At 42.4% G+C, this 25,020-nt stretch overlaps 1 protein-coding gene across 3 annotated transcripts; it reads right to left on the bottom strand.

Annotated features, from left to right (window-relative positions):
* Positions 1-1,842: 1,842 nt before the first annotated feature.
* LOC117346050 lies at positions 1,843-17,361 on the bottom strand. Of its 3 annotated transcripts, XR_004536545.1 has the most exons (6): positions 17,143-17,361; positions 9,423-9,463; positions 8,457-8,531; positions 5,223-5,421; positions 4,337-4,457; positions 3,148-3,269 (listed from the first exon to the last, which is right to left on the bottom strand). XR_004536545.1 is itself a non-coding variant. In XM_033915274.1 (5 exons), the coding sequence occupies exons 1-5, from the start codon at positions 17,207-17,209 to the stop codon at positions 2,878-2,880; spliced, it is 777 nt and encodes a 258-aa protein (XP_033771165.1). In that variant the 5' UTR covers positions 17,210-17,354; the 3' UTR covers positions 1,843-2,877. The 3 variants fall into 3 exon arrangements, 2 of the variants coding, with proteins under 2 accessions (XP_033771165.1, XP_033771167.1); XM_033915274.1 differs by lacking the exon at positions 4,337-4,457 and having other exon boundaries at positions 1,843-3,272; positions 17,143-17,354; XM_033915276.1 differs by lacking the exon at positions 4,337-4,457 and having other exon boundaries at positions 1,843-3,269; positions 17,143-17,354.
* Between the last annotated feature and the right edge of the window lie 7,659 nt (positions 17,362-25,020).

The following is a 25,020-nucleotide window of genomic DNA, read 5'->3' as shown; positions in this document are numbered from 1 at the left end:
AAGGGAGCTTCTCTAAATTCTGAGCTTTATATCTTCATTTTTTGTGGTTTTCTTTTTCTTTTCTCTGTTCTCCCTCCCCCATCTCCATTACTACCTCCCTGCTTCCTTGATTACCCCCCCCCCCCCTAACACAGCAGCACAGGTTCTAACAATAGTGTCCTTGCCAAGGCTCCATTAACAATGGCTACAATTCTTGTCCCAGTCCCAGCAACTTCCTGAGCCACATCAGAACCCCAACATTGCAACCTCTTCTCCCAGACCCACGTGCAGTCACTTAGGGCTCCTTTTACTAAGCTGTGCTAGTGGTTTTAGCGTGCAATACATTGCCGCGCGCACTAGATGCTAACGCCACCATTGAGCTGGCATTAGTTTTTACGCGTAACATGTGGGTTAGCACGCGCTAATCTGCAGCACGCACTAAAAACACTAGTGCACCTTAGTAAAAGGAGCCCCTAATTTTTAGCTAAACAGACAAGCCCAAAAAGAAACAGTTTTGAAAACATGTTTTGGATTGGATCGATTATTTTGATATACAGTGGAACCTTGGTTTACGAGCATAATTCGTTCCAGAAGCATGCTCGTAAACCAAAATACTTGTATATCAAAGCGAGTTTCCCCATAGGAACTAAGGGAAACTCGCTTGATACGTTCCCTCCCACCCACCCCCACCCCCCGAGGCCAGTGGCGCTGCTCCATTCCACGCACCCCCCCCCACCCGATAACCGCTCCCCCCCCTCCAAACTTCAAACTTACCCGTCTGGCACCAGCACGCAGCCCACAGAATGTGCCGGTGCCGCTTGAAGAAGTTCCTGCCTCTTGCTGGGCCTTGAGCATCTGCGCATGCTCAAGGCCTTCTAGTTCTCCCTCTCGCTGAGATTCTCGGAGATCTCTGAGATTCTCAGCGAGAGGGAGAACTATAATAATAATAATAACAACAGTTTATATACTGCAGTACCGTGAAGTTCTATGCGGTTTACAAAAGAATAAAAGAAAGGTACAAATTGATTGAACTTAAAAGGTAAAAGCAAGTGGTTGATAGGTCAAGAAAACCGTTATTGAGGAGAAAGAGATGTACGGGGCAGCTGTCCAGATATTTCAGGAACAGATGAGTTTTTAGGCGCTTCCTGAATTCCTAAGTAGTGGGCGAAAGCAAGTGTTCTAGATCTTTACCCCATAATGCTGCTTGATGTGAGAGAAGGTGTTCATGGTGTTTTTTCAGTTTACATCCTCTAACTGGGGGAGAAATGAAATTCGAATGTGAGCTTCTCTTGTGTCTGTTGGCTGAGAAGGAGAAAAGGTCAGTTATGTATTTAGGGGCTAGTCCGTATAGTACTTTAAAGCAGAGGCAGGCGAACTTAAACTTCACGCGTGCTTCCATCAGTAGCCAGTGCAGCTGCCGGTAATAAGGTGTCACGTGATCAAATTTCTTTAGCCCGAAAATTAGTCTGATCGCTGCATTTTGCATTAATTGTAAACGTTGCATATTCTTTTGGGAAATTGCTAAATAGGCAATGTTACAGTAATCAAGTTGACTCAGTACGAGGGATTGCATGCTCAAGGCCCAGCAAGAGACAGGAACTTCTTCAAGCAGAACCGGCACGTCCTGTGGGCTGCGAGCCGGTGCCAGACGGGGGATAAGTTTGAAGTTGTCGGGCGGGGGGTGCCAGTTATCAGGGGGGTGCTCGCAAATCGAGTCAACACTCGGTTTGCGAGACAAGTTTTGCGAGAATGTTTTGCTTGTCTTGCAAAACACTCGCAAACCGGGTCATTCGCAAACCGAGGTTTGACTGTTTGCTATTGACATGAGTATTAAGCAGTGAACAATATCAAAAAATGCAACAATTACAAAAACACTTTTAAATACAGCAATAGAATATACAATCCAATAGAATAAACTACAAAAACATAATCAAGATTGTTAAATTACTTACAATCAGTGATTTATAGACCCATAATATTGTTGAAGCAAAATGGTGTTAATTTACAAAAAAGGAGGACAAGACAAACCGTTATGAAAACGATCAAACAAAGACATCCGGTCTAGCAAAGGAAAAAAAACTCTACTCCTGGTAGATATAAGTTTGACCTCTTCAAGGCCAGATAACTGAAACTGATCATTTTGGGAAGGAGAGTATTTAGACAAGTTATTAAATAAATACAAATGCCAAGCCTTAAATACCAGTGTAGACCGTGCAAAACTGGAGTAATATGTTCAGTTCTTTTTACACCAATGAAAGCTTAGCAGCATTGTTGAATATTGAATCTTTCCAAATAATCTGTTAATTAAATATAAATTTTCAGAAAACAGAAAGATATTATTGAGCCTGCAGTACTTCATATGTACCACTGTAGTAGCATAAATCTCTTCTCTATACTTTTTCCTTAGCTTCCATCAGTTTACATCAATCCACTTGCTTCAGCTGACTAGTAAATAGACAATTATCCTTTCTGACCATGCAAGTAACTTAGGAAAAATTAATGTGAAGCACCAGAAATCCTTTCTCAAGCTGAAAGCACACAAAGAGACTGGTAAAGAAAATTATCAACCGGGAGATGGTCTCTCCAAATAGGGTAGTTTTGTACATACTATTACAGTAAAGAACCTAATTCCTAAGCCATGATACATTGAGAGATGTCCATCTTAAGTCCAAAGCTAGTACTGATCTTTATACTTGCAATGTGCCAAAGGGTGCTTCCTTCTAGAATTCAAAGGATGTAAAATATAAATAGGTAACTTATCAAGGTGCACTTGAAAATTCTTTTTGATTGAGGCAGTGGCATCCAAAACAATCGGGTACTTTTCTGCCACAATTTCTTAGTTATTCTTGTAGCAACTGCTGTTGGTTCTCCAAAGGTTCTGTGCATCGTCTGCTCCAGTTATACTTCATCATCTGACGACGATGAATAGCAGTCTAAGCCCAAAACACTTTGTGCCTTACCAATACATGACCTGATATCTGATTCTTGTTGTCTCTGCAAGCTCTGAGGATTCTGCAGAATGTCTTTCAGTTTTCCAGTGGCATTTCCCAACACACTACTCGAAGACCTTAACCAAAGGTGCTTTGGAAGCATTTTTTGTGAATTAAAAACCAGTGGTTTGTCTTGAGTACTGAGGTCCACACTTGGGCAGTTGTATAATCTGGCGCAGTGGCTGCTTTCTCCCAGCCTTTGACTGGATCTGTCCACCAGCTCCTCACATTCTTTATCAAAGTCATTTTTGATGTCATTATTCAGAACAGGCGTACACAGCAACTTTGCAGTAGTGCCATCTACTGGTGAAATAATAAAAAAATTAGATCAATAGCCACCTGATACATGTTTAACGTAAACATTATCAGTACTGCTAAAAATAAAGACAAAGAATCTATTGCAAGTCTAAACGACTTTTAGATTAACTCCATCAAGGCTCAACCTTAGCACATTATGTTTGGGACACAACCTTCTAAAGAGAACATTACTCAATGCATGTTAATAAAATTAAAACCCATTACCTCATCACAAGAATACAGAAGTATTCATATTAAAAATGTAAAGTCCCCAAAACACACCCCAATATGACAACATGAGCTAACAGTCCACCAACCAGCTCTCTCTCTCTCAAGAGCTATACAAAAAACTTTGCCTTTCTTAGATAAGGTGACAGAGCAAATATAGCTATATAAAATTAAGTTATGAAAGTCATTTAATTTAAATCGGTGTCTCACAAATTTAGTGCATAAGTGAGGAGACATGCATGTGGGCAGAGAATGGGTAGGCCATAGGCATGTTGCCAAGCTACACGTACAACGTATAGAATATTAGCAGTTGTACACGTTGCATTTAGGTACACTATCTTGCACCAGCCACTGACCTGTCATTAGTGAGTGCACCAATGTGGCTTTGCACTAGTATAGGGCTGCCTAAGTCCAGTCCTCGAGATCTACTGGCAGGCCAGGTTTTCAGGAAATCCACAATGAAAATGCATGAGACAGATTTGCCTGCACTGCCTTCTTGGTATGCAAATCTCTCTCTCATGCATATTCATTGTGGATTTCCTGAAAACCTGGCCTGCCAGTAGATCTCGAGGACCGGACTTGGGCAGCCCTACAGACTAGTATAACAGCTTAAGTGCCCCAAGAAGCTCTATAGAACTGCTGGCACCAAGTTCTAGAATTGCCACAATGTGTCCCACGAGCTGAGCCACAGCAGGCTAAGCTGGAAAGGAGCACTTAAGACAATTGATGCAAATGGGGTTCCACCTTGGCAAATGAAAAATAATCAGCTAAGTAAAACCGTTACCGACGAACACCCAGCACTAAGGTTCATCATACAAAGTCCAGGGAAAATGACAACTTACACAGCGGCTTTTTCTCAACTTCATGCCTTGGTTTCAAAAGTTAGCTCTTTATGAAGCCCATCAAAAAGTCAACTCCCTGAGAGGCTCTGAGGAGCCCAGCAAACCAAAAAAGAACCGATACCTGTTTAAAGACAAAACACTAAGCTCTTCCAAAAACCATTGCTTCATCACCTACCGTGTTTCCCCGAAAATAAGACCTACCCCGAAAATAAGCCCTAGTCGTAGGCAGCCATGTTTCCCCCATCCTGCCCCCGCCGCACAGCCGAACCACTGAACCCCCACTGACCCTCATCCTTCCCTCCCGACCGCAACCATAAATACCTTGCTGCAGAGCAGCGTCAGGCCGGCAGCACTCACAGGCTGCTTCGCGGCCTTCTCGCTGGGGCTGTCTGTACACAGAAGTATTTATGGTCGCGGTCGGCGGAGATCGGTTGGGAGGGAAGGATGGAGGATCATTGGCGGTTTGGCTGCGCGGCGGCGGGTGTTCAAGAGTTCTGCTGCACAAGGGATGGGAAGGAGGGAAGGATGGAAGCTGGGCAAAGGGTTCTGCTGCATAGGAGGATGGGAAGAATGGAGAGATAGAAAGATTCTGCAGAGGGAAGGCACAAGGGGATGGGTGAAAGGGGAGGAAAGATGTTGCACATGTGGGGGAAAGCAAATAGGAAGAATAGGGGTGAAGGAGAGGAAGGGAGAGATGATCATGTACATGAAAAAAATAAGCCCTATCCGAAAATAAGACCTAGTGCCTTTTTTGGGCCCCAAATGAATATAAGACACCATCTTATTTTTGGGGAAACACAGTAGGTCAGCTCCAGCTCTCTATAAAAATAATATAAAAGATCTTTTTTTAGCACTGAACTTTTATTATGGTTATAAGATACAATACCTGGCTGGCTACAGGCTGACATGACCTCTGTTGCTGCTCTCTTTCTTGTATACCCACGTGGTTTCCAGGGATGCTCTTTACAGGAGGGGTCCAAGCTTCTCAGTCTCCATAAATAGCTCTGGTACTCCTTCCTGAGCTTTTCGATATGCTCTTGAAACTCCTGAATTTTACGATCAGAATAGTGGCACAGCTGAGACTGCTAAAAATAGAAGGCAAATACCCCAAGTTGAAGAGTTCGGTCACATTTTACTGTCTTCTTAGACCCGTTTGTGGTCCATAAGCAGCACTGAAGATTTCAGATACAGAAAAACATGCTCTTATTCAGTAAAACAAAAGTCCGAGTTACCCAAAACAATCTTTATGGGATGGAGAAAATAGGGAAATGGGGTTTCAGCCATGGTAGTAAAGGAATTTATATTTAGCTCACATCTTTTTCAGTATTTTTATTTATTTATTCAATTTTCTATACCGTTCTCCCAAGGGAGCTCAGAAAGATTTACATTAATTTATTCAGGTACTCAAGCATTTTTCCCTATCTGTCCCGGCAGGCTCATAATCTATCTAATGTACCTGGGGCAATGGGAGGATTAAGTGACTTGCCCCGGGTCACAAGGAGCAGCGTGGATTTGAACCCCCAACCTCAGGGTGCTGAGGCTGTAGCTTTAACCACTGTGCCACACACTCCCCAGTAGTTAAAGAAAGATTAGGTTTTTACCTCGGTAATCTTCTTTCTAGCAGATGTGTCTAATAGTCCTGAACACTAGGGTCTTGTATCTGAACCAGCAAGTTGCTTGCAGTAAACTGTCAATCATGTTCTCTAACTCCACCGCCTTCCCTGGGAGCTGCTCCTGCTTCAGGGCACAATGAAGTATATGGAGTATCTGCCCAATCTCAAGTCTTTTTCCAGTAGCCTTTTCACCATTGCCTGAACTTTGAGGGCTCTCTCTGGCCAGCCGGTCAGCAAAAGTTAAAAAGTGGTTTGGCAGGAGGGCAAAGAATTTGAATTTGTACCCCTCCGGATTACATCTAGAACCCAGCAGTCTGTGTCAATCTGAAACCAGACTGACCAAAAGGTCGACATTCTGGCCCCTATCTGGGGGAGCTCGGCCCCTGGCCTAGCGCCACTGTGCTTTCTTAGTGGCTGGTGTGAGACCAAGGCTTGCTTTGATCCCTGAAAAGGTTTTTGAGTTGTTTGGCCTACCGAATACATACAAAATCTTCAGGAGCCTTGAAAATTGCCATCCTGAATTCCAGGCTGTCCGGGGTCTGCTGTCCGGTAAGGACTTGGGGCAACAGTCCATCATGTTGGTCATCTAGGCACTTGCCAAAGAGTATCTGCCCCTGAAATGAAAGCCTGCTTAGCATAGCTTTAGAGGTAGCATCTCCTGCCCACTGTCTGATCTAGAAAATCCGTCAGGTGGAGATAAAATAGACCAAGATCTTGCTCATAACTCTGAGATCATACATAGAGCATCTTCAATATAATTAACCCCAGAGAGGAACATTTGGGGATCTTCATCATCTATCAGGTTTGAGGCCTGAGAGAGATGAGCATGACAAGCACATGCCATAAAGGATGATGTAGCTGCTGCCTTAATCCCTTGGGCCAAAGCTTCAAATTGACACTTGAGAAGCAAGTTTACTTTGCAATCCTGAGGATCCTTTAACATCACCCCTCCTTCACTAAGCAGGGAGATTCATTTAGTGACCTGTGCCACCAGAGAATCCCCTTTTGGCTGAACAAACAGCTGCTGGAAATCTGGCACCATCGGATACAGCTTGGCCATAGTTTTAGCCACCCAAAGGGATCCCTCTGGTGACTCCCAGCGGTCAGTGACCAGCTTACTGATGTCTGGATGTGAGGGAAAAAATGTGGTCAAAACCACAGAACTGCTCATAACTGAGCATTGAGAAGAGGAAGCTGGTGGGATTTCCAACTTTAACTCTTGCAGCGACACAGAATAATGATCGAAAATGCATAGGCCGATGTACTATGGGGTCTTCCCCCTGATTCAGGGTCGCCACCACCTCTTGTCCATTGTACTCCTGCATGGAAGTAAACTCTGCCAATGAAACTTCATCCTGGGATAAAAGTGCATGGAATTTTTTTTTGCTATCCTCCCAGTCCACGACAAACTGAACCTCCTGGTCCAATTCTATGTCCTTGGCTGGTTAGGGCGCCTATCGAGCGGAGAACCCCTGCACCACTGCTAACAAATGCTGAAGTCCCTCAGCAGTTCAAATAAGTATTCCACATAAGGATCACAAAATTCAGGTTGAAGCCTATACTGTGGGATCTCACTGACTCTGGCAGAGACCCCCTGCCGGTTCTCCTGGGCTCCTTGGCCCCCATATGATTGCATTTGGTCAATACAGATTCAGAGGGTCATGGGAACATGTCTCCTGCGGATCCCTAGCCCTGGAAGACTCGGGGGGAGGCTGAGCCCGAGGCTCCCGCCCTTCCCCCGTACGATCCATTGCACGCAGAACATGGGTGCACCTCGCCCAGCCATCCAGAACAAACTTGGCATGATATAGGGGTAGGAGAGCCTGAGGAGTCCATTTCAGTCAATTTTGAGCAAAATTGCGGGGTTTTGAGGCAGATGGAGGCAAAAGTAAAAAAGATTGTTTAAAATCCAAGCAGCCCATGGAGATCTCCCGAAGGAAAACAATCACAGGGAAAGAGGTTTTAGAGGTGGGGAACCTAGGCTCTGGGGTCATAAACCTTTAAATTCAATGGTGATCAGGTGGGGATGCTGGACCGCGCAATCCGCGATTGCTTCACTGCGGAGACAAGACCATTCACTGCTCCTTGGGGTGGTGAATGGCCTTGTCCCCGTCCCTGCAGCGACCACTGTTTTTTCTCTCCCTGTTTCAGCTGGTTACCACCACCGTGTCATTCTCTAGTTCTGAGCTCCCTTGGGAGACAGACAGGGAAAAACACTTGAGTATCTGAATAAATTCATATAAACCGTTCTGAGCTCCCTTGGGAGAACGGTATAGAAAACTGAATGAATGAATAAATAAATAAATGCTGGGACTACCACATAAACATAATGACATTGACTAATGAGATTATTATCAATGTATTCGATAACTGCAGTCTTGTGTCTAAGGAAAAACTACTGCAGTACAAGTAATGCATAAAAGTCAAGTTAAAATGGATGTTTTTCCAACCATACATTAGCTATAAATGCCTTACAAAGCATTCTTTTTAATATATTTAAAGATTACCTCCAAGTAATATTCAATTTCGTTTTTAATGCTTGGAATCCACTTTTTCACATCAGCAGCAGAATTTAAAGCAGACTTGGAGAAAACAGACAAAATTTTACAAGCATGTACAGTATAGAAAACATATTAACTAAATTCACTTTCATCTGTACCAAGATGTGTCGACTAGACACATCTCTAGAACAGTGTTTCTCAACTCAGTCCTGGAGTACCCCCATGCCAGTCAGGTTTTCAGGATATTCACAATGAATATGCATAAACTTGATTTGCATGCACTGCCTCCGCTGTATGCAAACTTCTTTCATGCATATTCATGACTGGCATGGGGGGTAACTCCAGGACCGAGTCGAAAAACACTGCTCTAGAACATGAGTATCCCAGAGGAACTATTGTAGATATGACTAAAAACATGATCATATAAGGAAGCATGACGCAGGAATAAGTCAACCAGAGAGTGTCCCCAAGTTCTTGATACAACAATACAGCTAAAAAGAATATTTTCAGCAGATGGTGTTAAAAAAGTCTGTATTTCTTCTGATCGTAGGTTTCATCTAGGTAGGGGTTCTCAACCCAGTCCTCAGGACACACTCAGCCAGTCAGGTTTTGAGGATATCTACAATGAATATCATGAAATAGATTTGCCTAGTGCATGCAAATTTATCTCTTGCATATTCATAATGGATATTCTGAAAACCTGACTGGCTAGGTATGTCCCGAGGAGTCAGTGCTTGCATATCCCTCATACATATTCATTGTGGATATTCTGAAAGCCTGAATGGGTGGGTGTGCCAAAGGACTGGGTTGAAAAGCACTGATCTAAGGTCTTTGCACCCAAATAAAGAACCATCTTAGGACCAGTCAGGAAGTGATTAGCTCATTCCCCAGCATAAAAAGTTTTGAGAAGGTAGTAGATGAAAGCAAGAAAAGGAATACTAAATTAAAATATATATATATATATTCACTTACCAGTTTGGGTCTTTTCTGATGCACATCCTTCAGATGACCATCTGCCAGTCATAAATAAGCAACATTGTTACAAAAAAATTTTGATAACCTTTTATAGTAAATCGGACATTGGGGATTGCACGGTCAGTGGCATTAATCATGGGATTTCCTTCAGTTGAACAGCTTCTTCATGAGAAAATCTGCTACAGCTGCAAATTAGCTCCACAGAAAATGTTGTGTGAACATTAGTTTGTTTGTTTTATCTACTTTCAATTTACTATGCTGCCTTTAATTAACAAATCAAGACAATCTAGTATACAATCTAATACGAAAAGGAACTTAAACTAACAAACCAGAACAGGTAAAAAAGATAACTGAAACTCACTGAAGCACACTTATCATTTTTGGGAAAATACCATATATACTCGAACATAGAGTTTTTTGGGCCAAAAAAAAGGCCCAAAAATGGGGGTCTTGGTTTATGTCCAGGTAAACACCCATTCGTTCCCCCCACCCACCCCGGACCTATTGCAGGCCTCCATTGGGCCTGCTGTAAGACCTGGTGGTCCAGCGATGGGCCAGGACAGGAGGAATCCCTCCTGCCTCCTGTCCCAGCCGACTCTGACAATTCTCACCGCCCACTTAGTATAAGCAGTACCTTTAAATTCCCTGGTGGGTCCAGTAGTGAACTGGGGCAGGAGTGATCTTCCTACACTCCTACCCCATGCAGAGCCACTATCTGAATGGCTGTCATGAGTTCTTGTGGCAACCGCGAAACTGCAGTAACTCATGGCACCAATTCAGATGGTGGCTCTGCATAGGGCAGGACAGTATGAAGATCTCATCTGCCCTGGTTCAGCGCTGGACCATCAGGGATTTTAAAGGTACTGTTTATATTAATTGGGGAGGCAGGAGGGAGATGATAATTGTGAAAGTTGGCTGAGACAGAAGATGGGAGGGATCCCTCTTGTCCTGGCCCACCACTGGACAACCAGGTCTTATGGCAGGACCGGTGGAGGTCTGCAAAGCATTGGGAGGGAGGGGGGACTGGGTGCAAAACCTGGCAGGGCAGGAGGGGAGGAGGGACAGGATGCAGAGCCTGGCAGGGCAAGGAGGGGAGACAAGTTGCAGAGTCAGGGAGGGAGGGGGCTGGGAGCAGAGCCTGGCAGGGCAAGTGAATATAAAGCTTCCGGATTATATTTGAGTCAACCTTTTTTCCTCCTTTTTTTGGGGAAAATAGATTATCTCAGTTTATATTTGGGTCAGTTTATATTTGAGTATATACGTAGCTCTGTGAAGCCTTTTTTTGTTTGCCTTTTTCCTACAATATTGATAAGTGAACTATTCTTTATGATACTGTATTGGAGAACCCTAGTTAGAACAGCAGATAGACCCAAGAAAGCCAGGGTTCAAATCCTGCTGATACTCCTTGTGACCTTGTATAAGTCAATTCACTCTCCATTATATCAGGACAAACCCAGAGTCTCATTTACCTGCATCAACATTAATTAATGCAATTTAATGCATTAACTTAACACCTTATTATTACTCAGTGCATAAAGCACAATACTACACTGTAACATGTTGCAACAGGTTAGTAAACAGCGTCCACAGTCTTCAAGCCCTCTGGGAATATCAAAATACCCCCTGGATTTGTCCCCTTTTGCAAAAATACTTCATGTTTTTTTTAGAGTAAATATTTTAAATTGAAGTGAATACAACTGTAAGTCATACTTTTGGAGCTATAATAACAAATATTTCAGCTCATATTAGAGTATGCTGTGGAAATTAATAATCTGCAAAGCACTTTCATTAATGAGCAATACTGCACAGTGTGAGTGCTGGAGTGCTCAGCAAAACGTTCTATGCTAGCCAGGAACATGGATGGAGACAGCTCTTCCCACTAGGTGGCAAGTGCTACTTCTCAGCAGGGGGAAGTTTCCAAAGCGTGGGTACCAGAAAATGTGTAGGAGTTATGGCAAGATGAAGACTCATTGTCGTCATCTAACTGTGAGGAAGAAAAATAGCAAAGAAGGGAAGCAGTAAGCTTATTCCAAACACACTTATCACTTTTACAGAATAAAAGCTGCGATAAGCTTCAGTTTGATTTGTATTTTTTATAATAATTTTGTTTTCTGGTGGGCCTGGTGACCATTGTTACAGTCTGAAAGCACGTACTAAATGGAAACTTTGAGAAGTCAATACTCATGCTGATAGATGACTGCTATTGCTTGTACTGGAACATGCAATCATGACCTAGCCTTCGCTTTTCTCATTTCTTAACGTGAAGCGGGTGTGTGGCTTAAGATAAAGCGTGTGGGAAGCAATTCTCACATCAAACTATGAATCCAGGGTTTCTAATCTTGATCAAGCGCCATCATTTTAAGAAATCATTATCGCTTATCTTCAACTACAGGTGTTCTTAATTCAACAGAGTTCCATATTAACCAGAAGAAGACAGTGCTCTCACACTGTGAAATCCCTCTACTGATAGAATCTATTAGGTTCTCTCACAGTTATCCCCAGACAACTGGTAGGAGTAGATGAACTAAAGACTACAACACTCGACTAATGTGGTTGTGGATTAGTCCATTTAAATGCATGAAAAAATAAAGGTTAACTAAAAAAATTATTGCAGGTCATATTGTTTTCTTGAGCTAATTTAATACCGTGTTTCCCTGAAAATAAGACAGTGTCTTATATTAAATTGGGGTCCAAGAAACGCACTAGGGCTTACTTTCGAGGATGTCTTATTTTTTTCATGTACAACAATCATCTCTCCCTTCCTCTACTCCACCCCAATTCTTCCTCTTTTCTTTCTTCCCCCCTCCCCCCCCCCAATGTGCAGCATCTTTCCTCCCCTCTCACCCATCCTCCCCCTCACCCATGTGCAGAATCTTTCTAGCCCTCCCTCCTATCCCCCTGTGCAGCACAACTCCACCAACCTTTCCACCGTGAGACTGACATACCTCCGTTCCGAGGTCTCCTAAAGCAGCAGGGGTTGGGGTCAATCATAACTAGGACTTATTTTTGGGGTAGGGCTTATATTAGGAGCATCTTTAAATCTTATGCTAGGGCTTATTTTCAGGATAGGTCTTATTTTCAGGGAAACAGGATATCATTTTGAGGGGCATTTTCGATACGATGTCTAAATCTGAGTTTAGATGTTTTGCGGAAGACAGAAAAATCCAGAATTAAACATGACCATTTTCAAAACGTCTATTTTAGGGATTTTTTTGATAAGAGTACATCCAAAAGAAAACACAAAACAAGTCATTGGGATGTAGGAGGGGCCAACATTTGTAGCAGACTGGCCATACAAATATCCCAGCAAAGCAGTGGGGCACCTCTGGGGGCACTGAAATGAACTTCACATAAAATGTCCCAGGTTCACATTTCATCATAACCCCCTTACATTGTGTTATGAACCCTTCAGTCCCATAGGTTTTAGGTGGGTTTTGAACTGTGCATCACAATAGCTCTTATGCCTGCAAGTGATACCTATATGGATTTCTTCTTGCACATCAAGCAGCATTATGGGGTAAAGACCTTGAACAATTGCTTGTGCTACTACCTATGAAGAATCCAGGAAACGTCTGAAAACACATCTATTCCTGAAATACTTAGGAGACCAACCCATTCAATCTTAGTCCTTAACAAACGAGCGCAAGAATCACCTGTCGCTAAATCTGTACTTTGTTCATTCAATCTGTATCTCTGTTTATTCACTCAATCTGTAACATTTCTAAGCATTGTAAACCGCATAGAACTTCACGGTCCTGCGGTATATAAACTTTTATTATTATTATTATTCTATGCTGGTAGGTATTGATGCGCTCACATGCTCGACCACAAGTGTAGTAGTTACAGTAGGATATAGGCCTGGGTTCCCTTCTCTACAGTCCATTGCAATGACCATCAGACTACTCCAGCGATCTGCTTGCAGCTCTAATAGGACTGCCCACCACATCTGAAGCTATTATACGGACAGGTATGTACTGTTTTATTTACATCTTTTGGAGGTGGGAGGAGTCAGTGACCATTGGGGAAGTGTGGAAGTCATGCTTACATCCCTCCAGTGGTCATCTGGTCAGTTTGGACACCTTTTTGACACATTCATTGTTAAAACAAATCTAGCCCCAACCATCCAAATTATGCCCTGGACTCTTTTCTGAAAATGAGCCCTCTTTATGACTCATTTTCAGAATTACAGACCCAAAAGCTAGCCAATAAGCTAATTTTACAGGAGATCTGCACCATTTGCACTTCTGAATAAACATTCACATATAACTCCTAATTCTATATAGTGCTCCAAAAGTGACGTACCAATTCAGCATGCAAGTACTAAAACGGAGAAAAACAGTAGTTACGTGTATAACTAAACTTAGGAACTATTCTCTAAGCCCAAGTGCTTTAGTGAATAACTACTGCAAAGGGTTATACATATACATGCAAAACTTATAGAATACTGAAAGTTACATGCATAAGTGCCAACATTTAGGCCAAGCTTATCCAGTCCTCCAACCTCATTTTCTTGGCCCACAGAAGTTTTATTAAGTCCTCTGATGGGATCCCTGGTTCCCCTCCGTGACTAGTTTTACCAGGAGCTTGAGCTGAACGGTGCTGGAAGTTAAGGTTATTCCAACAGTATCAAATCTTGCAAAACTTAATGCTGTAAGAGCAACCTCAATATTCTGTGCAGCATGGCTCAATCTCATGGTGAAACCAGTCGCAGCAGAGAAGCACGGATCCAATCAGAGGATGGCATGGAGCTTCCATGAAGCACTCATGACAGGAAAGTAGAAAACAGGGGGGGGGAGGTTGAAAGTGGTACCTAAAGAAAAGAAGTACTGAGCACAAAAGTGTCTAGAAAATGGCAATTTTTGAAACAAAAAAATTAAGATGTTTTTCTGGCTCAAAAATTGCTCTGTCACTCAATTTTTGGGTGCTTTTCACAAAATGTTCCAAATTGGACTTTAGCTACAGAAAATAATATTTTATTCAAAAGGAAAATATCAAAATGTCAGATTATAAACAAAGCTATCATACCTCACATAAACTCAACATTTAATCAAATGGTTCAGGTTCAAAGTCAAAATTTTTCTTGAAATGGACTCTCAGAGGTGTGCTTCCCAGGAAGCACATGTCTGATGTTCCATTTCAAGAAAAATTATATTATATTGGACCAATGATGATTTGCTGTATCAAGTTCTCATTGAAATGATACCAGGAAGCACATTTCTGATGGTCCATTACAAGAAAAATTCCACCTTGGACTTTGACATCATATGGAAAATGCCCCTCTATGTTTTATTTAGCACTTACAAGAAGCTAAACAAAAGAAAGGCAAAGCAAATATCACAATACAACACAAGGGATTTTATTTAAAGTTCCTATGGGAAATCCCAACTAGGACCCTGGTTTCGGCAGAACACTGCCTTCCTCAGGGGGCATACCAAACTGATAACAGGATATTACAGTGGTATCTCTATTTCAGGTATCCAATGCACATGAGCTGGCTTTTTTTTTTAACTACACACTATCGGTTCTCACTGTGAGTTCTTCAACAAGTTTCTTTAGAAGTTCGGCTGTCAGTACTTCTTTCAGTATGTTCCTAAAGGTCTTTTGACTTCTGCGCCTCTCTATCCGAACAGAGAACAGCCGTCCAGCGAGGGAGGCAGGCAGAAGCGGGAAAGCTCCTGCCGATACAGCGCTTGACCCAATGGACTTAAAAAAAAGGTACCGTGGGCTGCCTACGAGGGGAGATGCCTACCCTGCCTAAGGGTTTTTCGTTCTATAAGACCCTGTCCCGGCCTTCCACTAGACCACCAGAGGGGGTACAGGGCAGGGCAGGGCAGTGGGAATTTTTTTTCTTGGGTTTTCCTCCTTTACAGAGTGAAAAATACAGTACTTCTATAATTTTGAAACAGCATGTCCTCAGTGCGACTGCATAGTCAGGTAAGTGCAGTAGCGTTGGATACTTAGCTCATGCACAGACTATACAGCCCATTCCAGCACACCATCCTTGGACCCTCCCTTGTACTGAAAACACAACTGCTTTGTTTTTGTTGAGAAGAACAATATAGATTTGTTCAGGTCTTAATAAAACAAGCACCTCTTTTGGATTTTTCGCCAAGGCATCCTGTTATACAATCAAAATTATACCATGTAATGCTGGTCAAGTCCATTTATTTTACTTTCTCTCATCAGTCTACTGAAATTATTACTATTAATGTTCTTTGAATGTTTCAAAAAGTGATGAGTGAAGGCTTCTTTGAAATGTGCTGTCGTCAATATATACAAGGGGCCACTGAACAGTTCTCAGCCCAACCAACAAAGTTGGGGCAGTCTCCATTGAGGGCTATACACTTAATCCAGTGATTGTCCACTTTTTTTGTTCCATCGGAAAAATATGGAACAAAAAAAGTAGAAAATCGATAGGGGCATTTTCAAAACATACATCTAAGTCTGATTTGGACATATGGTGCTAGATGTCCAAAGTCATCAGTAAGAAAAAGGCTATTTTCAAAAGATAAGCCACCATACGTCTTGAAATAATGTTTTTTTGAAAACCCTCTATCTGGACATCCAGGCCTTTGGGACATCTATCTTTATGCTACATTTTCAAACAAAATTATGTCCCAAGTCCAAAACACCCAGAACAACACCATTTGGACATGGGAGGGGACAGTCCTGTAATGGACTGGCCACCCAGATATAGCACTGGGGCACCATAGAGGGCACTGCTGTGAACTTCACAAAAAGGGTGCAAAATAAACATCTCACCAGAACTCCTTTATAGATTATGTGAGCCCCCCCTCTAAAAAAAAAACAATCACCAAAAAAACGCTATACCTACCTATCTACACTTCTTCCTCCATATTCACGGTTTCGATTATTTGTGGTTTCTAGCTTGCTGGCTCCTTCCAATTACATCAGCTTGCATAGAAAAATCGCTGATTCTCAGCACTTTCTTTACTGTGTTTTGCCTCTCCTTCAGGAACAGGCCACCATGTTATTCGCGGTTTCACCATATTCACTATGGTTTTTAATAGAACACAGCGAATAACATATGAAAAAGTTATTCACAGATTTTCTGTATTCGCGGGTCTGTTAATCCCCTATCACAGCAAATACGGAGGGAGAAGTGTACAACTCCAATAGCCCTTATCAAGTTTCAAGTTCATTGTGCATTTGATATACAGTGTATCTTGAGTTATCTTCTAAACGGTTTACAGTGCAATCAATGACAAAATCATATAATGGCAATAGAGTAGGGTTTTGGAAGGGGGAGCTCACATTTTTCACTATAAACGTAGTTAAGAGTGGCTTATGGAACTGGGTCCTCCTCTCTATAGTTGTTCACTAGCCCACCCACCAGGCTTTTCTATAATACAACTTATCCTGTAGAGGCCAAGGGGTCAAATACAGATATTACATGGGGATAATAAGATGGGTGATACAGGGCTGGAGACTTTTTGCCAGTAATGGCTTTACGTTCTACAACGCACCAGGACGGGTTCATCCCAAAATCTCCAGCTTGGAACTAAGCAACTTGGCATCTTTGTGAACGGCCACAAAGTTTTCCAAGTTCCTCCTGCTAATACATTATAAACTAAAAAGTCGCGCGCTGTCAGGAGGAACAGAAGACACTCCTTCAATTTTGAGGCATATGCACTTCTTAACACTAGCCGCCACCCCCCCCCCCCCCCCAACAAACCAGTGTCTCAACCGTGCCTACCCTCTCTCTGTTTCTTCAACCACAGTCTGTTCAAGCGGCCATACTGCTTCTCCTCGTTACGAGCCATAACGCTATCCGCCACCCACTACTACCGGAAGCCCTCGAGTACCGAGCGCGCCTGTGTCACATGACAGGGGAACGCCGGCAAAAAAAGCAGCGACGAAGGTGTATAGATCCCTATGGCAACCAAAGAGGCGGGAGATTAGGCGACCTGGTTCCGTGCATGCGCACTACAGTCCCACCTGACAGGATCTCCCTTTCTTCGCGGGTCTCTGACAGAGCTAGCACGCGATTTAGGGGCGGGACAGAGGGAGACCTGGCTTTCTACGTCACACGTACGCGTTTTAGTGGATTCTAAAGCTTGCGTGTTCCATCCCTAAAATGGGATTTGAAGCCAGTATAGAGACAGGAACGGGGGGGGGGGGGAATATTCAGTTCAAATAACTTTATTGACGTGATAATTTTACGTGTGCTCCCCAAAATAATACTTTTACGGGTTAAATTAATGAAAGAACATGAATAGGAACAACAGTTTAATACAGTTATAATGTATAGAAAGTTGAAGGTCAGATCTGCTAGGCTCAGTCAGGAGCAGCTTTCAGCTGGCTAGCTTGCTGGGAAAATATGTGAAGCCGCTCTGCTGTTGTTTAGTCTGGAGTCTAGACTCTAGTCCCATTCCAGCAGTGCATTTCCAGCTGGTTTCTATCAAAGGGTTATTAAAAATTATTTTATTGCATTTCTCGTGGTAGAAGACAACACAGAACATAAGAATAGCCTTACTGAGTCAGACCAATGGGCCATCAAGCCCAGTAGCCCATTCTCACGGTGGGCAATCCAGGTCACTAGTGCCTGGCCAAAACCCAAGGAGTAGCAAGATTCCATGCTACCGATCCAGGACAAGAAGTGGCTTCCCCCATATCTTTCTTAAGGACCGACTATGGACTTTTCCTCCAGGAACTTGTCCAAACCTTTCTTAAAACTGGCTACGCTATCCGCTCTTACCACAACCTCTGGCAATGCATTCCAGAGCTTAACTATTCTCTGAGTGAAAAAAAAAAATTTCCTCCTATTGGTTTTAAAAGTATTTCCCTGTAACTTCATCCAGTGTCCCCTAGTCTTTGTAATTTTTGACAGAGTGAAAAATCTATCCACTTGTACCGGTTCTACTCCACTCAGGATTTAATAGACTTCAATAATTTCTCTCCTCAGCCATCTCTTTTCCAGGCTGAAGAGCCCTAACCATTTTAGTCTTTCCTCATAAGAAAGGAATTCCATCCCCTTTATCATTTTGATCGCTCTTCTTTGACCAGAATAGAGATTAACTCTGCTGCAGTCATTAGGTGATATCAATTGACTGGAGCTCTTTTATTTAACCACTTTTAAGCGCATATGCCTGGTTTCAGTAAATAGTGCCCAGTTAGGCTGGGAAAATATCTTCACTAAACTAATAGAACCTGGACAACTGAGCTTTGTGAGAAAGAATTGTTAACTATATCATGACATCATGCTTTATCAGCGTAACTGTGCTACTGTGTGTTTATGAACTGCCCAGGTTGTGTTGAAATCATGATTTTAATCAGCCTAACTTCTCTCCTGTGTATTTGTAAAGTGCCCAGGTTGTGTCTTAAGATCATGCTTTTATAAGCATAACTGCCCTCTTGTGGGGTCAGTGAAGTGCCAAGCTGTTTAATTTTCCTCAGGTTGTGTGCTGAAATCATGGTTTTTATCAGCCTAACTTTCTTCCAGTATGTTTATTAATTGTATGTTTTGTGTGGAGTCCTCAACCTCATGGTTTTATCAGACTTCCCTCCTGTCCTTTTTTTTATCAGCCCAACTTCCGTTTTGTGTGAAGTGCTCAACCTCATTGTTGTATCAGCCAAACTTCCCTCCTGTGTGTTTGTGAACTGTGTGTTGATGTGTGAAGTGCTCAACCTCATGGTTTTATCAGCCAAACTTCCCTCCTGTCTTTTTTATCAGCCTATCTTCCCTCCTGTGTGTTTGTGAACTGTGTGTTTTGTGTGAAGTTCCCAATCTGGTGTTATGCCCGTTACAGCCTTACTCTGGTTGTGACAGGGCTCCAATAGGCTTTATGTAATTCAGTAATTTCACAAAACTTTATTGCTGAAGCTACTTCTTGCCAGGATATGTGAGCTAGGCATTGTGGGCAATGTAGTCTAACACATGCCGCATCCACTCCTGCTTGCTTGTAAAGGCTTCTCTGCCAGTGGTCTTTCTCCTAAGACCACCTCCCTTTCTTCTCTCATCTAAACTTGAATCCTTTGTCTCACTTCTCACTTCCTGGTCATTTCTATACCTTTGGCTTGACAAGGTCAGCAAGATGTAACCTTTCTTCTGCTTCCTGGTGCTAAGCTCTGTTCCTATTGGGATCTCTCTTGCCCCCCACCCCCCCACCCCCCATTGCCTTGAGTGCTTGTCTCTGTCCCATTGTTCAGGGTCACACTCATGCTTCTGCCTGCATCAGCCTCATATGGCTGGCCCCTCCCCCCCCCCCCCCTTTGATTAAGGACCATCTATTTACCACAAACACATCAGTACTGCACACACAAGCATCTGACCTCATGCAAGAATAACTAGCTGTATTTCTCTCTTGACACCTGGAATACTTCACTTCTCTGCTTTTTCTTCATTCCTACTCTCCAAACCTTCACCTGTTTCTACATCATATTGTAACCAAGAAACCTGTGCCCAGAGGCAGCCATCCTCTGAGAAAACCTGCTAATTGTGAGTACAACTACTATATTCAATAAAGCATAATTCAGAAAAATTTAAGGTCTTTCTGTGTATGTGTTTGCATGCTGGCAGTTTAGCTTTTCTGATAAGTACATCCTCACGTCTAGGACATGGCTGTATGAGATAAGTAAAAGCATGGTTTTATCAGCCAACCTTCCCTCCTATCTTTTTCCTCAGGCTAAGTGTTAAAATCTTTCTCAGTGTGTTCCAAGCCATTCTGGTGCTCCAGTAGCCTATCAAATCTCACTCTGATGCTCTAGTAGTCTTGTGTGTTCCAAGCCTCATTCTGATGTTCCAATAGTCTTTCTCAGTGTGTTCCAAGCATCACTCTGGCGCTCCAATAGTCTTTCTCAGTCCATACCAAGCCTCATTCTGGTGCTGCTTCAAATGTCTTTTCAATCCCCCAAAAGACTCTCCTACCCCAATGAATTTTCCCATACTTGACACCTAGCTAAATTGCTTTCTGGTACTCTAAAATGTAACCTTTCCACATTTCATCAAAATCCTTAGAGCCATTTTCAAGATAAAATTTCCAACAAACATACAATTATTGCTCTCTGTATAGTATAGGATTCTGTAAAGGGTGTATGTCCTTTGCAGAATACTAGCTTAGCGTGGATCTCACAACTAATGCTGGGAGTTGGATTTAAAACCTGCTGAAACTTGGTGTAAAGTTGGTGCCCAACCTAGGCAGAGGAATGACATTATTCTATGCCTAACTTCTAGGAATGCCATAGGGTTACCATATTTTGTATGGACAAATCCCAGATGCATGGCCACACCCCTTTCCGCCCCAGCCCCATCCCCGAAAGCTTCATCTTTTCATTCCTGACTTCTGGGTCACATCCGAGGGTCTCCAAGCACATGTGGACACGAGTGACATCATCCACGCATGCTCAGAGGCCCTCCAGACGTGGCCAGAGCTTTCCAAAACCCGGACAAACTGCTGGGTTTTGGAATGTCTGTCCAGGTAGCTGGACAGTCCTCTAAAAAGAGGACATGTCCAGGTTTTACTGGACATCTGATAACCCTGTCCTCCCATGGCCATGCCCTTTTTGAATCGTGTGCTATGAAATTTAGGCACTCATGTTATGGAATAGTGACTAGGGCAGATACAGATCTGCATGCAAATTGTTGCCCACTAATGCCAATTATTGATTGTTGATACCTTGTTAGCTAATTAATTTACACACTCATCTACCCCTGGGCACCCAAATTTTGGGTGACCTATTTAGAACCTGGGGGTTTACACCCAGTTTATGCCATGTCAAATGCTAGCATAGAGCTACAATAAGGGAATATATAATATTTTTACAGTTAGTTTGAGGTAAACTGCATGTAAAATGCTTTTTGTACTGGAAGTATGGCATGGAATATTTTTGGTAGTTAATGCATTGTACCTAACAGATAGTTAAATTGGGACCACTTATAACCACCTAAATAGGAAGCACCAAGTGCTTCCATGTTAAACAGAAGAATGGGCTTGGATGTACTAGCCAGTTAGCACACTGACATCACTGGCGTAGTAACTGGTTAGCATGTCCATAACGTGGGAACCCTTAGCACTTCCTAAATAGGAATGAAAAAAAAAAAAAAATGGCCACACACTAATGTCAGCATTAGCACACGACCAGAAATAAAACAGATAGGGAAAATCCCTTTCTCCAAGGACAGTCAGGACCTAGACACTGAGCATGCCAATAATGGGGATCAGAGTCTGAAATGGTCTGATTACATTGAGTCAGCCAAACTTGACCCAGTGTGTGTCCACAGAAAGATGGCAGTGCAAAATAAAAAGACACTGTGGAAACAGATGTTCATAATGTAGACTTTATTGGTTATTCAGCGAAGTAATCCACAAATGTAATCTATAAGGAGGACCCAACACGGTCCGTGTTTCAACTAAAGTGTCTTCCTCAGGAGCCATATGGATATTAATATGAGTGTAAGCGCAGATATGAAAATATGATCTGATGAGCAAATGAAATATTTTGATTGATGATGTTAACTATGAGTGATGTGAAATTAAATATGGTGCAAATGTGAGGATGATCTTAATGAATGTGATCGGTGATGTATCTAGCAATAACACCCAAGGTGTCATTAAGATCATCCTCACATTTGCACCTGATTACTTCGAGTACATTTCTTAGAGACACTCGGACCTCTCTTTGACATGGAAGGAAAAGTAGCCAACAAGAAGAAGTCAATAGACTCGATGGCCCAGGGAGCTCAACTGAAATGTATGCTGCAAACCATCGACACACCCTGGGGCAAAAAAGGTCTCAAAACAGCTAGAAGGCCAAAAAATCAGAAATAAAGATACACTGCTTGACACATTGAGGAAAAATTGAAGACGCAGCTTCTTGGACCTGCAGTGAACTGAGAACTGATGGTCCTGTGAGCTGACATCAGGCAGAAAAGCAATGACACGCATGTGGTATGGGCACTACCTAAAGATTTAAAGTCACAGTGCACTTGGCAATGTCCATACTGGGTTCCATGGATGACATCACCCGTATGTGGGAATACTGTAAATACCTGCTGTCCTCAGAGAACACCTGCTACAGGTAAGTATCTTTGCTTTTTGATGACCATATGAGACATGGGCTTAGCGCATGGGAAAGGCCTGTGTAAGGATATACTTAAGCCCATTTCTTAGCACAGATTAGTAAAAGGGCATCTTCCCTTACATTTTCTAGTATCGCGTACGGGTATGCAGTCCAAAATTTTTATTTTTTTAGTTCCCATGCAATTTATAAGAAATTTCATTTTATTTTGTTTTAATTTTTTTTTTTTTTTAAGTTTCTGTCTTTTCCCCTGCCCTAAATCCACTCTTTTTGCCACCGACTTTTTAGCTGCCTAAATTAGGAGCATTCATTTAGGAACTTGGCCCTACTAAAATTTCAAAGAGATCAATGTTATAAACAGTGCAGGCTCTTTGCAAGGCGGTGTGCACTCTTTTGGCTTGGTTCTACGAGATATCACACCTATAAAATTGCGGTTCTAAGCGTGACTATCTAAATGTTACGCACATCTTGTAGAATCACGCTTAACGCTGCTTAGGTGCGATAACTTTTAGGCACAACCATTTAGGCCAGGGGTGTCAAAGTCCCTCCTCGAGGGCCATAATCCAGTCAGGTTTTCAGGATTTCCCCAATGAATATGCATTGAAAGCAGTGCATGCACATAGATCTCATGCATATTCATTGGGGAAATCCTGAAAACCCGACTGGATTCCGGCCCTCGAGGACCGACTTTGACACCTGTGATTTAGGCCAATGAAAACCAGGCCTACACACCTGCGCCTAAGTTATGTGCTCATTGGTGCATATTCTGTAAACCTGCGCGTAGTGTAACACCACAACCCTATCAGCCCACTAACCACGCCCCCTTTTCAGCATCATGCACTTGAACTGATACATAACTTTTATAGACTCAATTCTACCAAGGTAAGCAGTTAACCTCCAATTAATGTCAACATCAATTATGAGGTGTTAGTTGTCAATTATCTGCACCAATTAGGCCAATTCAATTAAGCTGTACACGAACATTGGCTACACATATAAATATAGTAGAAGATCTCATGCCCTGTTTACTTTTCCGTCATTACAGGGCTATAAAAGCAAGAAATTTCTTGACCGTACTTTAGCATTCCAAGTGGCTTCCCATGATAGAGAATTTCGATTGTTATTGCTTGGAGCTTGTTTACATAAACATTTCAGAACCCAATTGAAAACTCATCTTTTCTCAAAATACTTGGTCGAATAATTTTTCTGTCATTATCAAATTGTCTTTAGTTTATAATCTTTTGTAAACCGCGTACAACTTATGGTTACGCGGTCAAGAAGTATGATGTTGTGTTATGTATATGCACAATGTTAGGTGCTAATTATGGAATTTGGGAGTTTATCAACAGTGTGCGCATGTGAAGCGTGCATTCACTTTGTGAAGACCTTACACTCTGTGAAAAGTGGACTCACAAGAATAAAATCTAAATTTGGGGGTTTTCTCTGTTGTTTCAGGCTGCACGTGACACGGGAAATATCATTAACATTTTCCTTCTTTCAAATAAATGCAGTTTCCTAATATTGCTGTCTTATGCTCCTTCTGACATGAGAAAAGAGAATGTCAGCTCCACAGAGCTAATCAAAATTGTATTAGTCCAGTAAAAAGATATCACTGTGTAGTTTCTGAGGCATTTTTGTAAACCACATTAATTGCTTTACATTGAAAGTGACTAACAGAGCAGCTACACTGTTTTAACCAATATAAACAATAATAAAGGAAGTGCTCTAGAAAGAGGAAACAGGTGGCGACAGAACTGTTTGTGTGAATCCATGCCACAGATTTACTTACCTTCATTTATTCACGGTTACTTTGTTTGCATATTCCGTTTGGTCCTTGTATGCTTTGTTCAGGATATACTGGGCTTGTGGCCAATATGTCTACAGAGCAAAACAGATAGATTTTCCTGATACTTTTTCATTTTCCAGACCGTAACTTCATACCTCTCACACCATCAAGTGGAAATGCAGTTAATTAACATTACATTACATTACATTACGGATTTCTATTCCGCCTATACCTTGCAGTTCAAGGCGGATTACAAAAGAATTGTCTGGACATTTCCAGGGATGTAAACATTTCAGAGGAGATTACTGGACATTTTCCAGTGAGGATGCAATTTTTTTTTTTTTTTTTTTTTGCAATTTTTTTTTGGGTAACTGGAATTTTCTGGATGAAGGTGAGAGGTTGGTGAAGTGAGTTGGTGGTAGGTAAGGGGGTTAGGGTTTTTGGATGAATTTTTTGAAGAGCAGGGTTTTAAACAGTAAATAAGGAGAGAGGGGTGTCCAAAATGGGCCTGAAAGTTAGTGGGCGGTGGGGGGGGGGGGCTTAAGTCTGAAGCTTTGACTAGGCAACCAATATCCTTGCATTGGCCTCTATAAGGACACAAAGTTACCAGATGTCTGGAGACATGTCCTCTTTTTCTCAAATGAAAGGGTCATTCCGGATTTAGCCGGCTCTCCCAACTCTCCTCCCTGGGCCTGGCTGCTGTAGCAGAATCTTCGGCCAGCCGGCAGCAACAACAAGGTGAGACCGTATTGCTACTGCCGGCTGCCTGAA

The sequence above is a fragment of the Geotrypetes seraphini genome, chromosome 12, assembly GCF_902459505.1.
Source record: "Geotrypetes seraphini chromosome 12, aGeoSer1.1, whole genome shotgun sequence".
Lineage (NCBI taxonomy): Eukaryota > Metazoa > Chordata > Amphibia > Gymnophiona > Dermophiidae > Geotrypetes > Geotrypetes seraphini.
This window is presented reverse-complemented; position numbering and strand designations above follow the sequence as displayed.